The sequence below is a fragment of the Crinia signifera genome, chromosome 6 (assembly GCF_055691185.1).
Source record: "Crinia signifera chromosome 6, ASM5569118v1, whole genome shotgun sequence".
NCBI lineage: Eukaryota > Metazoa > Chordata > Amphibia > Anura > Myobatrachidae > Crinia > Crinia signifera.
Window position 1 is genome coordinate 190,664,084 of NC_139222.1, and position 21,153 is coordinate 190,685,236.

The window sequence follows — 21,153 nt, forward strand, 5'->3', positions numbered from 1 at the left end:
ATTTTTGGCGCAGGAGCTTTTTTTTTTTCTTTTAACTTACACGTGTTAAAGCACTACATACACACTACATACCCCCCGTGTTGAAATAAAGTTTGTACCCCCCCCCCCTACACTATACACGCCTACACAAAAATAATAAAAATGTCCCAATCATCGCAAAGACTGTTTTCAGCGGAGGAGGCATATGCCCTTATTGCCTCTGACACTGACACAGCCAGTGAAGAAAGCGATGAATTTGCATTCGTCTTAAGCTCCTCTTCCTCCTCTAGTGATGAGGGACCCCCTCAAAGACGCCCCCGTAGAGCAGCTGAGACCCCCCCCCCCCCAATGATTGATCTCGTATGGACCCCACCACCAGACAATTTTGAGCCCCAGGTTCCTGAGTTTTTGGCCAACCCAGGAATCCAATTTGATACTACAGGCCTCAAAGAAATTGACTTTTTCAAAGTCTTTTTCTCTGATGATTTTATAAATTTAATGGTGGACCAAAGTAATTTATATGCCCAGCAATTTATTGTCCAAAACCCCACGTCATCATTTGCTAGGTGGACCCCTGTAGATGCAGTAGAGATGATGATGTTTTGGGGTCTGGTGTTACATATGGGCATAGTTAAAAAGCCAGAAATTAGGCAATATTGGAGTACAGATGTTCTGTACAGCACCCCACTTCATCGTATGGCCATGACCCGGACTCGTTTTGAGACGATCCTTAAATTTTTGCATTACAACGATAATGCACAGTGCCCACCCAGAGATGATCCCACCTTTGACCGGCTATTCAAAGTTAGGCCGGTCATTGATCATTTCAGCGCCAAATTTGCTGAGATGTACATCCCCCAAAAATTCATTTGTGTAGACGAGTCACTTATACATTTTAAAGGAAGGGTAAAATTCCGCCAGTACCTTCCCAATAAGAGGGCAAGGTATGGCAAAAAATGTATAAGCTGTGCGAAAGTACCTCAGGGTACACCCACAGGTTTAGGGTATATGAAGGGAAGGACACAAGAATTGAACCGCCAGAATGCCCCCCCTCCCTCGTAGGTGTTAGTGGAAAGATTGTCTGGGATTTAGTGCACCCCTTCCTGGATAAGGGTTATCACCTCTATGTGGATAACTTTTACACCAGCATGTCCCTGTTTAAGGCCCTTGGTTCAAGAGGTACAGCAGCTTGCGGTACTGTGCGCAAGAACCAAAGAGGCCTCCCAAAAACGCACGTTGCCCAATTACTGAGAAAGGGTGAAAGCAGGGGAATATGCACCGAAAATATGTTGTTGGTCAAATATAAGGACAAGAGGGATGTCCTTATACTGACAACAATTCACGGAGACAGTACCACCTCCGTCCCTGTACGAGGTACCAGTACCCACACCTCAAAACCTATTTGTATCCTAGATTACAATAAGTACATAGGCGGAGTGGATCTTTCAGATCAGGTACTGAAGCAGTACAGTGCCCTGCGGAAAACAAAAATATGGTATAAGAAGCTGGCCGTGTATATCATCCAGATGGCACTGTATAACGCTTACGTACTATTCCGTTCTACCAGCCAGACGGGGACATTTATGCACTTTCAAGAGGAAGTCATAAAGGGCCTAATATTTGGGAACCAGCAGGCAGAGGGCCCCAGTACTTCTAGTACTGGCCCCAGTACTTCTAGTACTGGCCCCCGTATTGTATCAGGGCAGCATTTTCCTAACGAAATCCCCTCCACTGGAAAAAAGGGCAGGACACAAAAAAGGTGCAAAGTTTGCTATAAAAAGGGAATACGAAAGCAAACTATTTTCCACTGTGAAACTTGCCCCGACAAACCCGGCCTATGTATGAAGGAGTGCTTTAAAATATACCACACATCTATGGATTATTAGGTTAATCATTTCACCGTGCTTCGGGGGTCTTGCTAATGCGACATAGCACCCACCATTCATTCCACCAGAATGTGTGCTGCAAAATCCAAATATCACTCCTTCCCTTCTGAGTCCTGCCATGCACCCAAATGGTATTTTTTGGTCACATATGAGGCATTGCCGTACTCGGGAGAAATTGGGGCACAGATTTTGGGGTGCTTTGTCTCCTTCATTCCTTGTGAAAATGAAAAATTTTGAGCCAGAACTGCATTTTTGTGTAAAAAAAATGTAATTTTTCATTTTCACAGCCCAGTTGTACCAAAATTGGTGAAACCCCTGGGGGTTTGAAATGTACACTATACCCCTAGATGAATTCCCTGAGGGGTGTAGTTTGCAAAATGGGGTCACTTGTGGGGGGGTTCCACTGTATTGGTGCTTCGGGGGTCTTGCTAATGCGACATAGCACCCACCATTCATTCCACCAGAATCTGTGCTGCAAAATCCAAATATCACTCCTTCCCTTCTGAGTCCTGCCATGCACCCAAATGGTATTTTTTGGTCACATATGAGGCACTGCCGTACTCGGGAGAAATTGGGGCACAGATTTTGGGGTGGTTTGTCTCCTTCATTCCTTGTGAAAATGAAAAATTTTGAGCCAGAACTGCATTTTTGTGTAAAAAATGTAATTTTTCATTTTCACAGCCTAGTTGTACCACAATTGGTGAAACCCCTGGGGGTTTGAAATGTACACTATACCCCTAGATGTATTCCCTGAGGGGTGTAGTTTGCAAAATGGGGTCACTTGTGGGGGTTTCCACTGTATTGGTGCTTCGGGGGTCTTGCTAATGCAACATAGCACCCACCATTCATTCCACCAGAATCTGTGCTGCAAAATCCAAATATCACTCCTTCCCTTCTGAGTCCTGCCATGCACCCAAATGGTATTTTTTGGTCACATATGAGGCATTGCCGTACTCAGGAGAAATTGGGGCACAGATTTTGGGGTGCTTTGTCTCCTTCATTCCTTGTGAAAATGAAAAATTTTGAGCCAGAACTGCATTTTTGTGTAAAAAAAATGTAATTTTTCATTTTCACAGCCCAGTTGTACCAAAATTGGTGAAACCCCTGGGGGTTTGAAATGTACACTATACCCCTAGATGAATTTCCTGAGAGGTGTAGTTTGCAAAATGGGGTCACTTGTGGGGGGGTTCCACTGTATTGGTGCTTCGGGGGTCTTGCTAATGCGACATAGCACCCCTCATTCATTCCACCAGAATCTGTGCTGCAAAATCCAAATATCACTCCTTCCCTTCTGAGTCCTGCCATGCACCCAAATGGTATTTTTTGGTCACATATGAGGCATTGCCGTACTCGGGAGAAATTGCGGCACAGATTTTGGGGTGCTTTGTCTCCTTCATTCCTTGTGAAAATGAAAAATTTTGAGCCAGAACTGCATTTTTGTGTAAAAAAATGTAATTTTTCATTTTCACAGCCCAGTTGTACCAAAATTGGTGAAACCCCTGGGGGTTTGAAATGTACACTATACCCCTAGATGAATTCCCTGAGGGGTGTAGTTTGCAAAATGGGGTCACTTGTGGGGGGGTTCCTAACTTTTAGCATCTTATGGTGCCTAGAAACCTACATGGTGCCTAAAAAATAATTCATAAAAAGGAGGCTCCAAAATCAAGTAGGTGCTCCTTCTATTATGAAGCCTGTGGTTTGGTCAACGTGCACACTAGGGCCACATATAGGATATTTATGAAAACAAAAGAATTGGGGGAATCAATTTTTAGTCACATTTCTCTAGTAAAATCTACTGTGTTCCTTAGAAAAATGTATTAATATTGAAAATCTGCTAAAAAAAATGAAATTTTGAAATTTCACCTACACGTTGTTTTAATTCCTGTGAAACACCTAAAGGGTTAACAAACTTCCAAAATGCTGTTTCGAATACTGTGAGGGGTGCAGTTTTTGAAATGGCATCATTTATGGGGGTGTCTCACATACAAGTCCCTCAAAGTCACATCAGAACTGAACTGGTCCCTAAAAAAATCAGTGTTTGAAATTTTCTTGAAAATTTGAGAATTTGCTATTCATATTTTAAGCCTCCTAGTGTCCCAAAAAATTAAAAGGATGATGGAAACATAAAGTATACATATGGTCTATGTTAGTTATTAACTATTTTGAGTGGTATGATTATTTGTCTCACAAGCAGAAAATGTAACATTTTGCAAATTGCTAAATTTTCAATTTTTTTACGACATTTTGATATTTTTCACAAAAAAACACAGACTGTATCGACCCAAATTTACCACTAACTTGAAGTACAATGTGTCATGAGAAAACAATCTCAAAATCACTGTGATAAGTAAAAGCAAAAAAAAGTTATCCCCACTTAAGTGATACATGTCAGATTTGAAAAAAAGGGCTCTGTCAGGAAGGCAAAAACAGGCTGCGTCAGTAAGGGGTTAAAATTCCTGATACTGGACTGACTTTGGTTGTGCTACAGGCCTTTTCTATTTCTATTCATAAAATCAGACCCTGTGTTGCAAAGATGCATGTACCCAAAAAGGGGTGGAGCTCGTCAGGAAGGAGTATGTTCTAGCAGCCAGCCATCGTTTACATCACTGTGGGAGTGTGCCCAGCAAGCTTGCCCCCAAGCTCTCCTTGCCCTGTGATTAGCATGCAATGCACATGCACAATGCATCTATTCACTAGGCATAAGGTCAAATTCCAGGTAGGACACCGGGATCCAACGTTAACGTTAGGCTGCAGGGATGGAAGGGTTAGGGTGAAAATACTTGCCAGGATCTGTGGGGTTCTGGCTATTGGGTTCCCGACTGCCGGTATTTAGTACCCAGCCCTATTCACCCAGAGTGCCCCCCCCCCCCACAACTTTTTGCCCATCCCACTGAAAGCGGGACAGTTGGGAGGTATTTACACAATTTTGTGTGTGTGTGTGTGTGTGTGTATATATATATATTGACCCCCTTCATCAGGTACAGACAGCAACCTGTTGTTAGGTTGTGTGGTGGGAGGATTAGGGTTCATGACTAAAAAGGGATAGAGTGTTGCACTAGTGTTAGGTACTAAAAGGGAGGGTTATGCTGCTGGAGAGTGGGGGGGGGGGGTTGTTAGGGCTATGCATCATGCAGGGAGGGTAAGTACACTAACCCAGCCGCTGTCAATCATTTGACCACTGATCTACCATATGTATTACTTCTATACGATTTTATTTATTATTATGCAAACTCCAGATCTCTGCTGACTCTCTGTTAAGGTGAGACTATGAAATTTGCATAGTTGCCCCTGCCCCAGTTTGTTGGCCTGGGAGGCAAATACTTGTGTTTATAATTTGGTATCTTGTGTTTTTAATTTCAGAGACCTGTAAATGCGTACTGAGTGGCATGCAAATGTCATTTTTTGGGAGTTTTATGTGATTGGATTAGTCCGTGATTGGGCTGGAAGATTTGGAACCCATGGCGCATGGGGCCTTATTCTAGTTCACTCTTTCTGACAAAATCCTTCTTAGATGGACAAAACCTTGTGCACTGCAGGGGGGCAGATGTAAAATATGCAGTGAGAATTAGATTTGGGTGAGTTATTTTGTTTCTGTGCAGGGTAAATACTGGCTGCTTTTTTTTTTACACTGCAATATAGATCTCACTTTGAAGTAAAACCCCACCCTAATCTAACTCTCTCTGCACAAGTAACATCTGCCCCACCTGCAGTGCACATGGTTTTGTCCATCTAAGAAGGAATTTGTCAGAAAGAGTGAACTAGAATAACCCTCATGGTGTCTGATATTATTGTTACATCCTTTTTGCCATTAACCATTTGAGTGTCAACATGTAATGTAAGAGATCCTCAAAATATCCGCCAAAATGCTAGCATCTCTCAAAGGGATTCCCCAGGGATTGGAGTAAAAAATGGCACTCACCAGACTTTGTAGAAATGTGACATATAAGTGAATTTATTCAGAGCTGTCCAGTTTTGAAGCAGTATACATACATCATGTGGGAAGAAGGCATTCAGAGACTGACTTCATTCAGTAAATGGTGTGTATTCCATAATGTAACGTTGTTGTCCCATCCTCAGGACAATAGACCTCCAGAAAAAGTAAAGAATGTGGCCCTTGTAAAATGGCCAGTGGGGGCGCTATGACACTTGCTGCTTTACAAAGCTGATGCTCAAGACAGGGTAGTTAGTCCCCTGCAATGCACATGGTTTTTTCCATTTGAGAAGGAATTTGCCTTTGCGAGTGAACCAGAATAAGGGCTTCAGTTATAAAGTTGCTATCCCTTTACTATAATTCCTTCTCTTATTGGCAGTCCATGTTTGCTAAGTAGTTTTCTTTTGAACTGCATGTTCAGTCATTGCTGTTCAATCATCCCTCTAATAAAATGCCTTGAGTTGGATTTTGTTTTCTCTTTTAGTTTCATCTCCCACTTATATCACAGGTTTGCACATAGCACAGTTTCTTCTCATGGTACTGTATGACTGTGTTCTTACATAGCTCCATTATAGTAACTCACCATTTTAGATTTGCATAATTACATTTGTGATCAATAAGATCAGTAGGTTTTTACTGTTTAGAAGCCTAAATGCTCTGCAGTGTTGATCAAGTACGAGTGCAGCCATTAGGTGCCAGATGTGGCACAATTTATGTGGAGCAAGCAGTAAACTATTACATTCACTGTGGAATATTCGTAACAAGCTGTAATGCCAGGTACACTCTGAAGTGATCTTGGCATGATATGTTGTTTCCATCCAAATTGGAATGCCATATCATTGTGTATACGCCTAATCTACACGTTCCCGAGGTCTCATGTTGCAGTGTGGTGTAATGAAGCAGAAGGGTGAGCACGATGTGGGTGTTCCCGATTGATCAGAACGACAAATCATTCCATGTATCGTTAAATATGTGCGTACCTGCTGATCGTTAAGATTAGTCCATGATTTTCCATGCATGCAGGAAGATCATAGACTCATTTTTTGTGAAGTGTATCAAATCGTTCCGTGTGTACGCACAATGAACGATTTGATACTCTCGGGAACAATGTCTGATCATTTCTGGCATCATTAGGTGTGTCTGCTCCTTTAGTCCTTCATTACATCATTCTAAAGCCCCATACACACTGGGGATTTTCAGCGACCATATCCCTGTGCGTACTGGGCGCCGGGCGCCGGGACTGCACTCCTGCGAACAGTAGCTTCCCCCATCAGAGTTTCTCCTTTTCATCATGAATGAGACACTCAGCAATTGGGATCTGGGTAAGGACGTTCCTAGAGACCAAAGACTCCCCTGTCTTTTTATTCATTGTACCCTTGCCCATACTTGCCTACTTTTGAAAGCTAGTTTCGGGGAGATTAGTAGAATTTAGCACAGCGCCCCATTGAGGGTGCGTGTCATGCTCCACCCAAAGGGCGTGTCTAGTTCCATATATGGAGAGATTGGGAAAAGATTGTTGACATGCAACCTAGAAGCGTGGGTGTGTACTGCTACATCTGAGGAATCTTTTAAAAAGACTTATATCCAAAATGTAGATAAGCCCCAAAGCAGATAATAAGAGCTACTGTACTTGGTCAAGTGCTGGGAAATGGTGCTGATGATTCAATGTAAATGTATCTGTCTCTCATTCCTTTTTCCCCAAAAATGTAACAGTGTAATATGGGCTAGGACTAGGTGAAATGAGGGAGATTGCTAGACTAATGAGGGAGAGGGGGAGATTGCTGTTATTTCAGGGAGTCTCCTGCAGAATGCAGGAGGGTAGGCAACTATGCCCTTGCCATATGATCATTATTTATTATTTGTTTCTCATTCATAATTAATGATAATCATCATTTTTTACATGTATTCTGAGTATGTGTATATATATATCATATATATATATATATATATAGAAATAAAGAAAGTAATAGGAGTGCGCCCTAAGAACAGTTTAACACCACAGAGCATACAGTTAAAATATCTGTATTTATTACAGCAATCAAGTACATATAAAAAACAACAATAATTTTGTCATAAAATTTGATCGGTAAATCCACACAAGGGCCCTTATTCTGGTTGGTGCGGTCGAGCCGCATATGCGGCTGCGACCGCACCAGACGAATCCCCGCCCACCCTACGGATCGCCACGGCCGTCCGTACACGGACGGCTGGCGATCCGCATAAAAATGGTGGAGGCTACGCCTCCACCATGGTGGGAGCTGCCCCCTGCATTCGATGGTCGTCGACCATCGAAGGCAGGTCCGCACGCCGCGGCAGCTCCCGCAAGCTGAGACCACACGGACAATCGTCCGTGTGGTAGCTTGTATGGGGGCTGAAAGCTGACATCCGGCGACGTCAGCTTTCCGCCCCCATGAGTTGCGTCATGGCCTCATTACCATGCGTACGCCCCGCGTTTGCATGGGAACGCCCATGAAACGCGGGGCGTACACATAGGGAAATGAGGGCATGATGCCTCTCACGCCCCTATACGCCCCCTTTGCGGCGGACGAAATCCGTCTGCGGCGAAGGGGGCTGCACATGCGCAGATTGACCTCTGCGCATGTGCAGAGTAAAAACATCGGCGGTACGGCCGCACGCGGGCCGTACCGATCCGATTAGAATAAGGGCCAGAATGATCCCAGAGCAGGAAACAACCCTACGCGTTTCGTCCGTCTAGGACTTCATCAGGGGTAATTCTGGATCTAGGTGGTGAAACATACATCAAAAATTATATAAAATCTTTATCTATTAAAAATTAACAAGGATGCTATAAGTATATAATGAAGTGAAAAAGAGGGCCTTTAGGGCAGGAGATAGGACATCCAATGAGAGGAGAAGGAGGAATAGAGAACGAGAGGATGTGGTGGTGACAAGGTCGGAGGTTTTAAGGAGAAACTTAAAGCAATCCCGAAAGTCACCAATATTGTGTATAGGAGTTCAAAGAAGATTCTATTTACATACCCAGTTCTATTTAATGCAACGATAATTAACCCACATAAGATGGTAATTGGGGGAAATATGTTGTTAATAAACGGTCTATAAGGATTTATCAGCTTCAATTCTTAGACGTGATATCACGAAAAGGCTCCAAAGTAACCTATAGGTAGATAAAATCCCCGTGAGTCCTTATACTAGGGCTTAGTAATGTAGTGCCACAAATAAAGAAAAAAGGGGAGAGAGGCATACCAAAGTATTTGTACTTAGATGTTTGAGCGAGGATGCATATAAGCATAGGCGACAGTAAATAGCCAATATCCAGTTCAATAATCACGAAATGAGCTTCTACAAACAAATAGGGTGGTACATAAATTTCACACGTATTATACATAATCATACATAATACGTGTGAAATTTATGTACCACCCTATTTGTTTGTAGAAGCTCATTTTGTGATTATTGAACTGGATATTGGCTATTTACTGTCGCCTATGCTTATATGCATCCTCGCTCAAACATCTAAGTACAAATACTTTGGTATGCCTCTCTCCCCTTTTTTCTTTATTTGTGGCACTACATTACTAAGCCCTAGTATAAGGACTCACGGGGATTTTATCTACCTATAGGTTACTTTGGAGCCTTTTCGTGATATCACGTCTAAGAATTGAAGCTGATAAATCCTTATAGACCGTTTATTAACAACATATTTCCCCCAATTACCATCTTATGTGGGTTAATTATCGTTGCATTAAATAGAACTGGGTATGTAAATAGAATCTTCTTTGAACTCCTATACACAATATTGGTGACTTTCGGGATTGCTTTAAGTTTCTCCTTAAAACCTCCGACCTTGTCACCACCACATCCTCTCGTTCTCTATTCCTCCTTCTCCTCTCATTGGATGTCCTATCTCCTGCCCTAAAGGCCCTCTTTTTCACTTCATTATATACTTATAGCATCCTTGTTAATTTTTAATAGATAAAGATTTTATATAATTTTTGATGTATGTTTCACCACCTAGATCCAGAATTACCCCTGATGAAGTCCTAGACGGACGAAACGCGTAGGGTTGTTTCCTGCTCTGGGATCATTCTGTGTGGATTTACCGATCAAATTTTATGACAAAATTATTGTTGTTTTTTATATGTACTTGATTGCTGTAATAAATACAGATATTTTAACTGTATGCTCTGTGGTGTTAAACTGTTCTTAGGGCGCACTCCTATTACTTTCTTTATTTCTATTTGTATCCACCGTGCCTTTATTAACAGCAAGGCATAATAGAAGTGCTGCCCCCATATTAGCGCAGAAAAAGGGTCACTACCCCTTTGTTTTCGGTATATATATATATATATATATATATATATTGCCATTACTCTTTAACATACTGTAGCTGTAGTATAAAAAATGTTTTTTAACCCAGAAGTGCACTATAAAGCAAGAATGCTCCAGAGTTCTGTTTCTTATTTCCCTTTGTGTGAGTGCTATAGTATTCGTGGAACTACATTGTGTTTTCCTTGTGTGTTTGAGGTTCACATTGTGTAGTCCTCTTGAGTTGATTGTAGCTATTGAAGCAATTTGTTTTGATTTTTCTCTACTTAGAATGTGAATGAAGGCAAACCACATAGTGTAGTAGATAGAGTAAGGTCATCACCCTAATTACATGTTCTTTTTCTTGATTAATGATAGGTGTATGAAAATTGTGTAAGGCAATGTAATATTTTCATATATTCCTAGTAGGAAATGAATTATCAGATTAGCATACATTAAATGTAGTGCTATTATTTAATTGAAGAACATAAAACATAAATTACAGTATGCAGTAACAATGCAACTCTTCCATCCAAGTACTTTAAAACACACGCACTCTCTACCCCCGGAAAGTAACTGTGAGGACTTCAGATTCCTTGATACATTTGAATGCAGTCAACTAATACATAATATGAAAATATACGGCATTGCTTTTAGAAATCTACAGTGGCGTACCAGCCATTGGTGTTGGGGATGCAGGGGGCCTGAGTGCTTCCAAGGCCGCTACTGCCCCTGCACTTAAGGTGCCCATACATTGCTGCGATGTCTCGCAGCAGTGTATGGGCACCCGATACCCTGCATGCGATCCATCACAACGGATCGCATGCGTCCCTGCCGCCAGGAATGCTAAGGATTGGCACTTTTGCAGTTTGGATATTTTGCTCAGTGTCCCCAGTGTGTATCAGTGTTTTATTCACAGTCGTGTTCACAGTTGTTATGTAGTAAGGATGTTAATCATATGTTAATTGGTATTTAAAAAAGTGTGATGCTTGTGATCCCTGAGTTTCTGAACAACAGTAAAAGTGTATATATAAGGGTTGTCTTTGACCGTTAGAAATATTGTAGGCGATGGTGTAAGTATTGTGTTTAACCCCTTCCTGACACAGCCAGTTTTTGCGTTCCTGACAGAGCCATTTTTTTCAAATCTGACATGTTTCACTTAAGTGGGGATAACTTTTTTTTGCTTTTACTTATCCCAGTGATTTTGAGACTGTTTTCTCGTGACACATTGTCCTTCAAGTTAGTGGTAAATTTGGGTCGATACAGTCTGTGTTTTTTTGTGAAAAATACCAAAATGTCGTGAAAAAATGGAAAATTTTGCAATTTGCAAAATGTCACATTTTCTGCTTGTGAGACAAATAAACATACCACTCAAAATAGTTGATAACTAACAAAGACCATATGTCTACTTTATGTTGCAATCATTATTTCAACCTCCTTTTCATTTTTTTGGACACTAGGAGGCTTCAAATATGAATAGCAAATTCTCAAATTGTCAAGAAAATTTCAAACACTGATTTTTTTAGGGACCAGTTCAGTTCTGATGTGACTTTGAGGGACTTGTATGTGAGACACCCCCATAAATGATGCCATTTCAAAAACTGCACCCCTCACAGTATTCAAAACAGCATTTTGGAAGTTTGTTAACCCTTTATGTGTTTCACAGGAATTAAAACAATGTGTAGGTGAAATTTCAAAATTTCTTTTTTTTTGCAGAGTTTCAATTTTAATACATTTTTCTAACGAATACAGTAGATTTTACTAGAGAAATGTGACTAAAAATTGATTCCCCCAATTCTTTTGTTTTCATAAATATCCTATATGTGGCCCTAGTGTGCACGTTGACCAAACCACAGGCTTCATAATAGAAGGAGCACCTACTTGATTTTGGAGCCTCCTTTTTATGAGATTTTTTTTTAGGCACCATGTAGGTTTCTAGGCACCATAAGTGCTAAAAGTTAGGAACCTCCCCCACAAGTCACCCCATTTTGCAAACTACACCCTTCAGGGAATTCATTTAGGGGTATAGTGTACATTTCAAACCCCCAGGGGTTTCACCAATTTTGATACAACTGGGCTGTGAAAATGAAAAAATTTAATTTTTCATTTTCACAGCTCAGTTGTATCAAAATTGGTGAAACCCCTGGGGGTTTGAAATGTACACTATACCCCCTGATGAATTCCCTGAAGGGTGTAGTTTGCAAAATGGGGTCACTTGTGGGGGGGTTCCACTGTATGGGTGCTTCAGGGGTCATTCAACCAGAATCTGTGCTGCAAAATCCAAAAAATCACTCCTTCCCTTCTGAGTCCTGCCATGCACCCAACTGGTATTTTTTGGTCACATGTGAGGCATTGCCATACTCGGGAGAAATTGGGGCACAGATTTTGGGGTGCTTTGTCTCCTTCATTCCTTGCGAAAATAAAAAATTTTGAGCCAGATCTGCATTTTTGTGTAAAAAAAAATTTAATTTTTCATTTTCACAGCCCAGTTGTACCACAATTGGTGAAACCCCTGGGCGTTTGAAATGTACACTATACCCCTAGATGAATTCCCTGAGGGGTGTAGTTTGCAAAATGGGGTCACTTGTGGGGGGATTCCACTGTATTGGTGCTTCGGGGGTCTTGCTAATGCAACATAGCACCCACCATTCATTCCACCAGAATCTGTGCTGCAAAATCCAAAAATCACTCCTTCCCTTCTGAGTCCTGCCATGCACCCAAATGGTATTTTTTGGTCACATATGAGGCGTTGCCGTACTCGGGAGAAATTGGGGCACAGATTTTGGGGTGCTTTGTCTCCTTCATTCCTTGCGAAAATGAAAAATTTTGAGCCAGATCTGCATTTTTGTGTAAAAAAATGTAATTTTTTACACAAAAATGCAGTTCTGGCTCAAAATATATATATATATATGTGTGTGTGTGTATATATATATATATATATATATATATATGTGTATATATATATATATATATATATATACACACACATATATATATATGTGTATATATATATATACATATATACACATATATATATATATTTATATATATATAGTTCATAAAAAGTTCATATAGTTCATAAAAATAAATGCTGCAGCTGGCGGGGGGGTGGGAGGGGGGCTGGCGCTGCGGCTGCTGGCTGGGTGGGAGGGAGGCTGCCGGGTGGGAGGGCGGGCTGCCGGGCGGGTGGGCTGCCGGGCGGGTGGGAGGACGGGCTGCCGCTCGGTGGTGATCGGTGCTGTACTTAACAGCACCGATCACCACCGATCTCTGTGTTACCGAGCGGCTTAGCCGCCGGTAACACAGAAAACGCTGCAATTGGCTGTTCACTTTTGAACAGCCAATCGCAGCGATCGCCGACCGGGGGGGGACAGCAGACATCTCCAAACTGTCACCGCGTCTATAGACGCGGTGACAGTTTAAATCCATGACGTACATTTATGCCATGTGTCGGGAAGTACTTCCCGACCATGACGTAAATGTACGTCAAATGTCGGGAAGGGGTTAATACCCTGTATCCCCCTATTTATTTTGAATACGCACACCAACAGTTTGCATTTACATATCTAATGTGCTGCTCAATGCCAGCTGAGCTGTACTTGGAAGAGGCCTTATCCCCATGCTCACGGGGAAGTATAAATTGTTACATAGCTACTGTTTACGTAAACAATACCGCATAGCTTCCAAATGGATGGAAGATGTTTAAAATATAGATAGATAAAGATCAGAGGAATTTTATGTGTTTTTTTTACTTTGCAGAAAAACTTAGGTTGAAATAATACAATGAAGGGATGGAGTAGCGGAGATTGGTGGGGGGACATGTACAGACGATCATATAAATATAAATATGATCATGTGGTATGATTATAAACTGGAATACCATACGTTTCAATGGTTTTTAATATTGATAAAATAGATGTTCTTGTAACTAACGCCAGGACCGGTGCAAGGTTTCCTGGCATCCTAGGCAAAACGTCATGGGGGTCTTGACATGATATGGCTCATGAAGCTTCCGTCAAACAGAAATGTGTTTGGCAGCTTGCAGATGTGACAGGTACGATGTTGCTTTTCTGATTTTCAACTGTTGAGCTGCACCATCAGTCTATGTATCTAGATGTGTGATTTCTCCTTCAGTAACCCTTCTCATTTCTTTAGATGGTTATACACAGGGGCGGCTCTTACCCTTTATGAGGAGGGGGGCAAGTGCAATGCGGGCCCCCACCCCTCTGCTACCTCTGCGTCCGCCGCGCTCTGAGTCCCCACTAAGGTCCGGTCCCGGCCGCCGGTCCCCTGCACGGGGCCAGCGCATGCACAGTAACTTCATACATATTGCGCTGGCGCTGGCCCAAGCCTCCATGGTCTGCCTTTGCAGCAGCCCCTGGAGGCTTAATCGGATTCCCGGGTCTGGCACATGCGCAGTATGGTCCACGGTACTGCACATAAAGCAATTTTTTTAATGTTTAATAAAACAGGCCTATTTTATATACTGTTTATGGTATCAATGCATAAGTTACATCTCTAGTATGACCACTGCTGTCAGGGAAAGAGTCAGTAGTTCTGAAATAGCTGACAAAAGTACATGTTGCCTATTTCTAACAAAAGGTGTGTGTTTGGGTATTGGATTAAGGCACAATGTAGGGAACGTCTTGTATAATAAAAGGCAGAGCTGCAAGTATGGCGGTACGGGGTGGTACGGCGTACCGTTAAAAGAAATACTGCCGGTACCCCGTACCGCCATAACAAATCTGCCCCCAAAGTGTTTATTGCGCATGCGCGCATATGTAAGTGGCGGGGGGCATGGTTTTCGCCGCCCCGCCACAGCTGATTGCTGGCGGAGGGGAGGGGAGCGCATTGCGCTTCTCTCCCTCCCCTCAGTGTGTCACTCAGACTAGGCTGTCAGGCGACAGCCAATCAGAGCTCGCGGGCTGGCAGCCAATCAGGAGCCAGCCCGCGAGATAGAGAGAGCCAGGCAGAAGGGACGGGAGATGCGCTCCCTCCCCCTCCCCACCCCAGGGAAGCAGAACAGCGGGGGACTGTAGGGGGGAGAGGACCTGACTGGACCGGACACAGCCAGCACTGGTGAGTTGTGCTGCTGTGGGGACATTTATGTGTGGCACTGTGGGGGCATATTATATCTGGCACTGGGGGCATATGTGTGGCACTATATCTGGCACTGGGGGCATATGTGTGGCACTGTGGGGGCATATGTGTGGCACTGGGGGCATATGTGTGGCACTGGGGGGGCATATCTGGCACTGGGGGCATATGTGTGGCACTGTGGGGGCATATCTGGCACTGGAGGCATATGTGTGGCACTGTGGGGGCATCTTGCACTGGGGGCATAGGTGTGGCACTGTGGGGGCATATCTGGCACTGGAGGCAAATGTGTGGCATTGTGGGGGCATATGTGTGGCACTGGGGGCATATCTGGCACTGGAGGCATATGTGTGGCACTGTGGGGGCATATCTGGCACTGGGGGCATATTTGTGGCATTGTGAGGGCATATATCTGGCACTGGGGGCATATCTGGCACTGGAGGCATATGTGTGGCACTGGGGGCATATCTGGCACTGGAGGCATATGTGTGGCACTGTGGGGGCATATCTGGCACTGGGGGCATATTTGTGGCATTGTGGGGGCATATCTGGCACTGGAGGCATATTTGTGGCACTGGGGGCATATCTGGCACTGGAGGCATATGTGTGGCACTGTGGGGGCATATCTGGCACTGGAGGCATATGTGTGGCACTGTGGGGGCATATCTGGCACTGGAGGCATATGTGTGGCACTGTGGGGGCACATCTGGCACTGGAGGCATATGTGTAGCACTGTGGGCATATGTGTGGCACTGTGGGGGCATATCTGGCACTGGGGGCATATGTGTGGCATTGTGGGGGCATATATCTGGCACTGGGTCACTGTGGGGGCATATCTGGCACTGTGTGGGCATATTAGTAATGGGCATCAGTTGTGCGGTGTAATGAGCATTATGGTGTGGGGAATAATGTGTAACGGGCATTATGGCATGGGTCATATGTATTGGGTGTGTGACGCGTAACAGGCATTACTGTGTAAACTTTGGCCAAGTGCCTTCGGCATGCAATATTCCAGCCACTCCCATTAGTGTCATATGACCACGCCCCTGGTCACACCCCCTGACCACGCCCATTCGCGGCACAGTACCACTAAGAACTTTTTCCTACTTGCACCACTGATAAAAGGCTAACACAGCTTCTCAGCTCCATGCTGGGAATTCAAGTGTTTTACTCGCTGGCAGCCACTAGATGGTGCCAGACAGAGCAATTCAAGTGTTGCTCTATTCAGCCGCGCACAGTCTCCATTGCTGTAGTGTTATGGTGTTCCGTCACTTTGATGGGCTGGTAACTACTGTAGCATTAAATACTTCTCAAGATACAATTTATAATTGTAGAAGTAAGAGAATTCACCCTCCACTTATGTCCTGTCTGTATCAGAACTTTGTACAAATGTGGACTGTGGCTCATGATTTTTAGATATCTATGAAAATGTTTATCAAACCGCGTTCCTTTTGCAATCTGATGAAATTGGGCCTTCATAAGGCAGAACCTGTACTATCCTTTAAGTATTATCCTTTAACAACATTTTAAACAGTAGTTAGTATTGTGATTGGGTCGATGATGAAGAAATGTTTCCATCTCTGAGGCTGCAGTACACCCAAGGTCTAAAATATACTTTTAGCTCTGTGTTATTTGGGGCAATCTAATTTTGGTCACTTGTCGATGATGTGAAGGCATCCTGCTGGAAAAAAAATACTTAAACTTCATATTTAATTCACATCAGTGTAATATAAATATATACAAACTGCCTGATGCCAGATATGAACTTCCTTGGACGCGTCTCTGTGTGTTGTGTCTACCGTATGTTCTTTGCATATGTTCTGCTTTGGGTGCTTTAGTGCCATGCATCTGTCACCAAACTACATGAACACTTTTGAATTTGTCAAAGTCGGTGTAAAAATTGCCAAGCAAACATTTTTATTCATCATAATGACCTTTTATATGTTTACCTTATATAAAAAAAATATTATCTTTTTCTACACAACACTTTATTTTAATTTATATAACAAATGTGATCGGCGCCGACACTTTTGGCAGATATTTGGATCATCTCTCACAGAGATGTTGGCACTCAAAGGGTTAAACATTAGCCTTGTAATTTATTTTATGGGAATAGAATGCGTCATCCCCTAAATTATGTGCACAGATCATACTTGCCTACTTTTGAAAACTAGTTTCAGGGAGATTATAGTTGGTCGTAGAATTTTGCACAGCCCCCCATTGAGGGGGCGTGTCTAGTTCCATATAGGGAGATATTGTGAAAAGAGATTATGAATATGGCACCTAGAATCGGTGGGGTGTACTGCTACATCTGAGAGGAATCTTTAAAAATGACTTATATCCAAATATAGATGAAGTTAGTAAGATCAACTGTTCTTGGTATAGTGCTGGGGAATGGTGCTGATGATTCAATGTAACTGTATCTATTTCTCATTCCCCCCCCCCCCCCCCCAAAGGACCCGGAGCAGGGGGGTCCCCATAAAAACACTGGGCAATCCCCTGTGAATGCAGGCAAACTGATTGCTGCCAAGGGCCAGCGGCTGACGTCATATTCGCATACTCAGGCGGTTCAGTTCAGACTGACTTTTATTTCCGAAAAAGAGAGAACTCATTCGATGGTTGGCGATCAGCAATTATTTCTCTCCCCTTTGGCCGCATGCAACAGAATGTGTTTGCGAACGTCATCGCGCATGGGCGTTCGGCTTGGCTTCAGGCAGTGTTATGCTGCTCATTAATCGGTGAGCGACCGCTGCTTAGCGAGTAGCCCTGAATCTCCCCATAGTGCCTTACCCCTCTTAAATTCAGTATTCTCCAGGTGTTGACATGTTACATCATAGGTGTCGACATGGTGACTGAATAACAGTATGGCGTGTCTCTACTCCTGTATGCCATTATTCTGACTATGAGTGGAGGACGTCTACATTACTAGGCTGTTATTCTGGTCAGGATGTGCGTACTCTATCCCAGTTTATAAATTCAATCTGTTTTTTCCATTGAAGCATAGTTAGTTTAATTTGACTTCCCACTTAATCACATCAATGCAATCAAGTTAAATTACAGCACACTGCTACTCTGCCAGTATATTGTTGATTTAAAGGTATCTTTATTTGTCTAAGTGATGTTTGTAATGATATAGATGTCAGTTTAATCAAAGGTTGGATTCGTATTGAAAATTTAAATAATATGTGCTAGTGTTACTTCACAGTTCCCGGGATTTATTTCCATGAGCTGGGCAGCTATGTCATTAATGCTAATAGTCATCCCATTTACAATATATCTTTGCCACTGCTTCTGGCATCATATTTTCGCTCCTGTGTATAATAAAACTGAAATAAAGCAAATAACAGCCATGGTCTATTTCTGCTCAAATATCCTAAAGTGTTATGGTAAAGTATTGTCATATTAGTCATGTATTTATACTTTCCAAGGTAAGCTGGGTCCACAGTCTTGCTGGTCAATATTTGTAACGATTTTGCAGAGTCTGACGGTTTTGAAAAACAAAATCAAAATATTCATCCAGTGTGTACACGCAATTTCGCATCATTCCAGCCACAATATGTGGTACGACTGAGGACATGGTTAGCGAGAGGCATGCTGCAAGGATGCAGAACAGCCCCTACTCCCCACGCTGTCATGTTGTGGCTGGCATCGGTACCCCACGGGTTCCTGTTGCTGCCGATCTTGCTGGGTACACACATTGTTTAGTGTGTATCCAACTTTCCTCTCCTACAGTTACAGTAGTACAAAGACTGGCATGGCATGCTGGTACTTACAGTTTCACATCAGTTGGAGGGTATACGGCTGTTAGGTTGACACATTTAAGGTCGACATGCTTTGGGTTGAGCACTAAAGGTCAACCCCTGAAAAAGTTCGACAAGCATAATGTCAACATGGAAGGTTGACACAAGCATTAGGTTAACAGTCAAAATGTTGACATGGGTTTAAAGAAAATTTTAAGACGACATGTGCCGACAGGCGGTATTCATGCCCTTCAGATGGAGCCTTCTTCAACTAGCCTTCTCTGGATAGCCATGGCTCACCAAGGCTTATTGTTCTCAACTCCAATACAGTAGGGGATTAGCATAGGATTAAGTCCAACAGTTCTGGATCACTTAATCCTACTAAAGGGCTAGATGAGGATGGCTCTATCTGTACCATCCACTAGGGCGTGGGGGGGAGAATAGAACAGTGTGCTGAGCGTAGCGAGCCACCATGCCCGAAGGATGGCGAGCACAGCACACCGATACAGTGTCTATGTCGACATATGGGATGTGAAAAAACCCGTGTCAACCTTTTGACTGCCGACATAGCCACTGTCTACCTAATGCTTGTGTCGACCTTCCATCCATGCTGACCTTTAAGCATGTCGACCTATTTCAGGTGTCAATGTATGTCGACCTTAATTTGGTCAACCCAATGACCCATACCCAGCTGGAGAGTCACAGTTTGCCGGAGACTACGTTTATACAGACCCTAACAGTCAATATCCAAATCCAAACATATTTGAAATTCATCAGCAGATTGAAGCTGGAAGCTCAACAGTGATTAACATGCAAATAGCCAATTAGTATTTAAAAATCTAAATTTTCCCACAGGAATATTATTACCAAAGTTATCTGCATGTGGAGAACTAAAAACTGTACTGAAGAAAAACAACATCTTGGCTAAATCTTCTCTAGGGCTTCCACTCCTGGTAGTGACAGGCTTGCGTTCAGAGTTTGATGTGTTTTTCATGTTACATTGCTGATGCCAGGGCATGTGCACAGATAGAAAACAAAGGCTCATGGGAGTTTACATGTTGAACCGTACTGTATGTACCATCAGCATTGAAATCTAGTTTGACAGCAGAGCACAAATAAGGAAATGCATTACATTCAGCGTTGCCTGTTTTCATCTGCATTCCTAATCACTTACCTGAAACATTTTTGTTTTGCAGCTTTTTGACAAGTTCAATTTCGGAGAACTCAGCCTGGACACGGTTCACCTTTCTCAGAGGTTCTCTGCTGATACCTCTGGCTATTACACGTCAGCTGGACACGTCCGATTGTTCTGAGGAAACTGCTTGTCCGTTACCCGCATTATAATCTAGGGCTGGATTGTGAGAGATTTGGTGGTATCTACAGGTTTTTGTTTTACATATTGTTTAGAGAGAAAATCCTATATTTAATACTGTTACCTACTTGGGAAATTAATGAATGAATGTACATTGTATTAGTTACACATACGTTAATATTTCTTAAGCTGGGTACACAACAAAAGATTTATCTGTCCAATCTATGGTGAGAACAAAAATCTGGAAATGTATGGGAAGAAATGACAAATGACAATCAGCCATTTGCCCCAATACACTGGAAGATGGACAAAAAAACCCGATGGTTTAGACACATTTGTTAAATCGCATGGATTTAAACAATCTGTTTGAATGACCACTGTCTGTTTTTCAGTGATTGGGAGCAAATGTTCGATTCTCATAAGCTCCCATACATTACCAGATGTTTGTTCCCACCAGACAGATTGGACAGATAAATCTTTAGGTGTGTGTACCCAGCAATAGGCTTTAGCCAAACCAATCTTGTTTAATTACAATAAGAGGCCTTTCCTTAACCCCTCCATTACTGTATGAAGAACATTCATTTTGCTACTAATAATACTGCCCAGAACTGACATATATATATTATCAAGAACGTGGCAAATAAATTCTGACCATCTTGTTTATCTTCTAAAAAACATTATTGTGCTACAAAAGCTTGTAATATAACTTTGTATTGAAAAACATTAAAGATGTTTACATTATTTTTTTTTGTTTGTTTGTTTTTTTATAGCACAGCTATTCACTATTACATTAGCCAGGGCTGCACATTAAAATTAGATTATTTTTGTTTTAAAAGCGACCATATCCCCAGCGATAATGGCTTAAATCGCCCCTTGTGGTATGGGGCTTAAGACTCTAGTGGAGACTCAAAACAGGCCGGA

The 21,153-nt window shown here is 42.6% G+C and overlaps 1 protein-coding gene across 2 annotated transcripts in view; it reads left to right on the forward strand.

The window, feature by feature from the left end:
• ASCC1 (activating signal cointegrator 1 complex subunit 1) overlaps positions 1 to 20,945 on the forward strand; it is a 266,594-nt gene extending 245,649 nt beyond the window's left edge. For both annotated transcript variants that reach the window (XM_083145544.1, XM_083145545.1), the window contains exon 10: positions 20,117 to 20,945. In XM_083145544.1, the coding sequence (XP_083001670.1) occupies positions 20,117 to 20,233 (117 nt within the window). In that variant the 3' untranslated portion in view covers positions 20,234 to 20,945. The remainder of the gene's footprint in view (positions 1 to 20,116) is intronic.
• Positions 20,946 to 21,153: the final 208 nt, after the last annotated feature.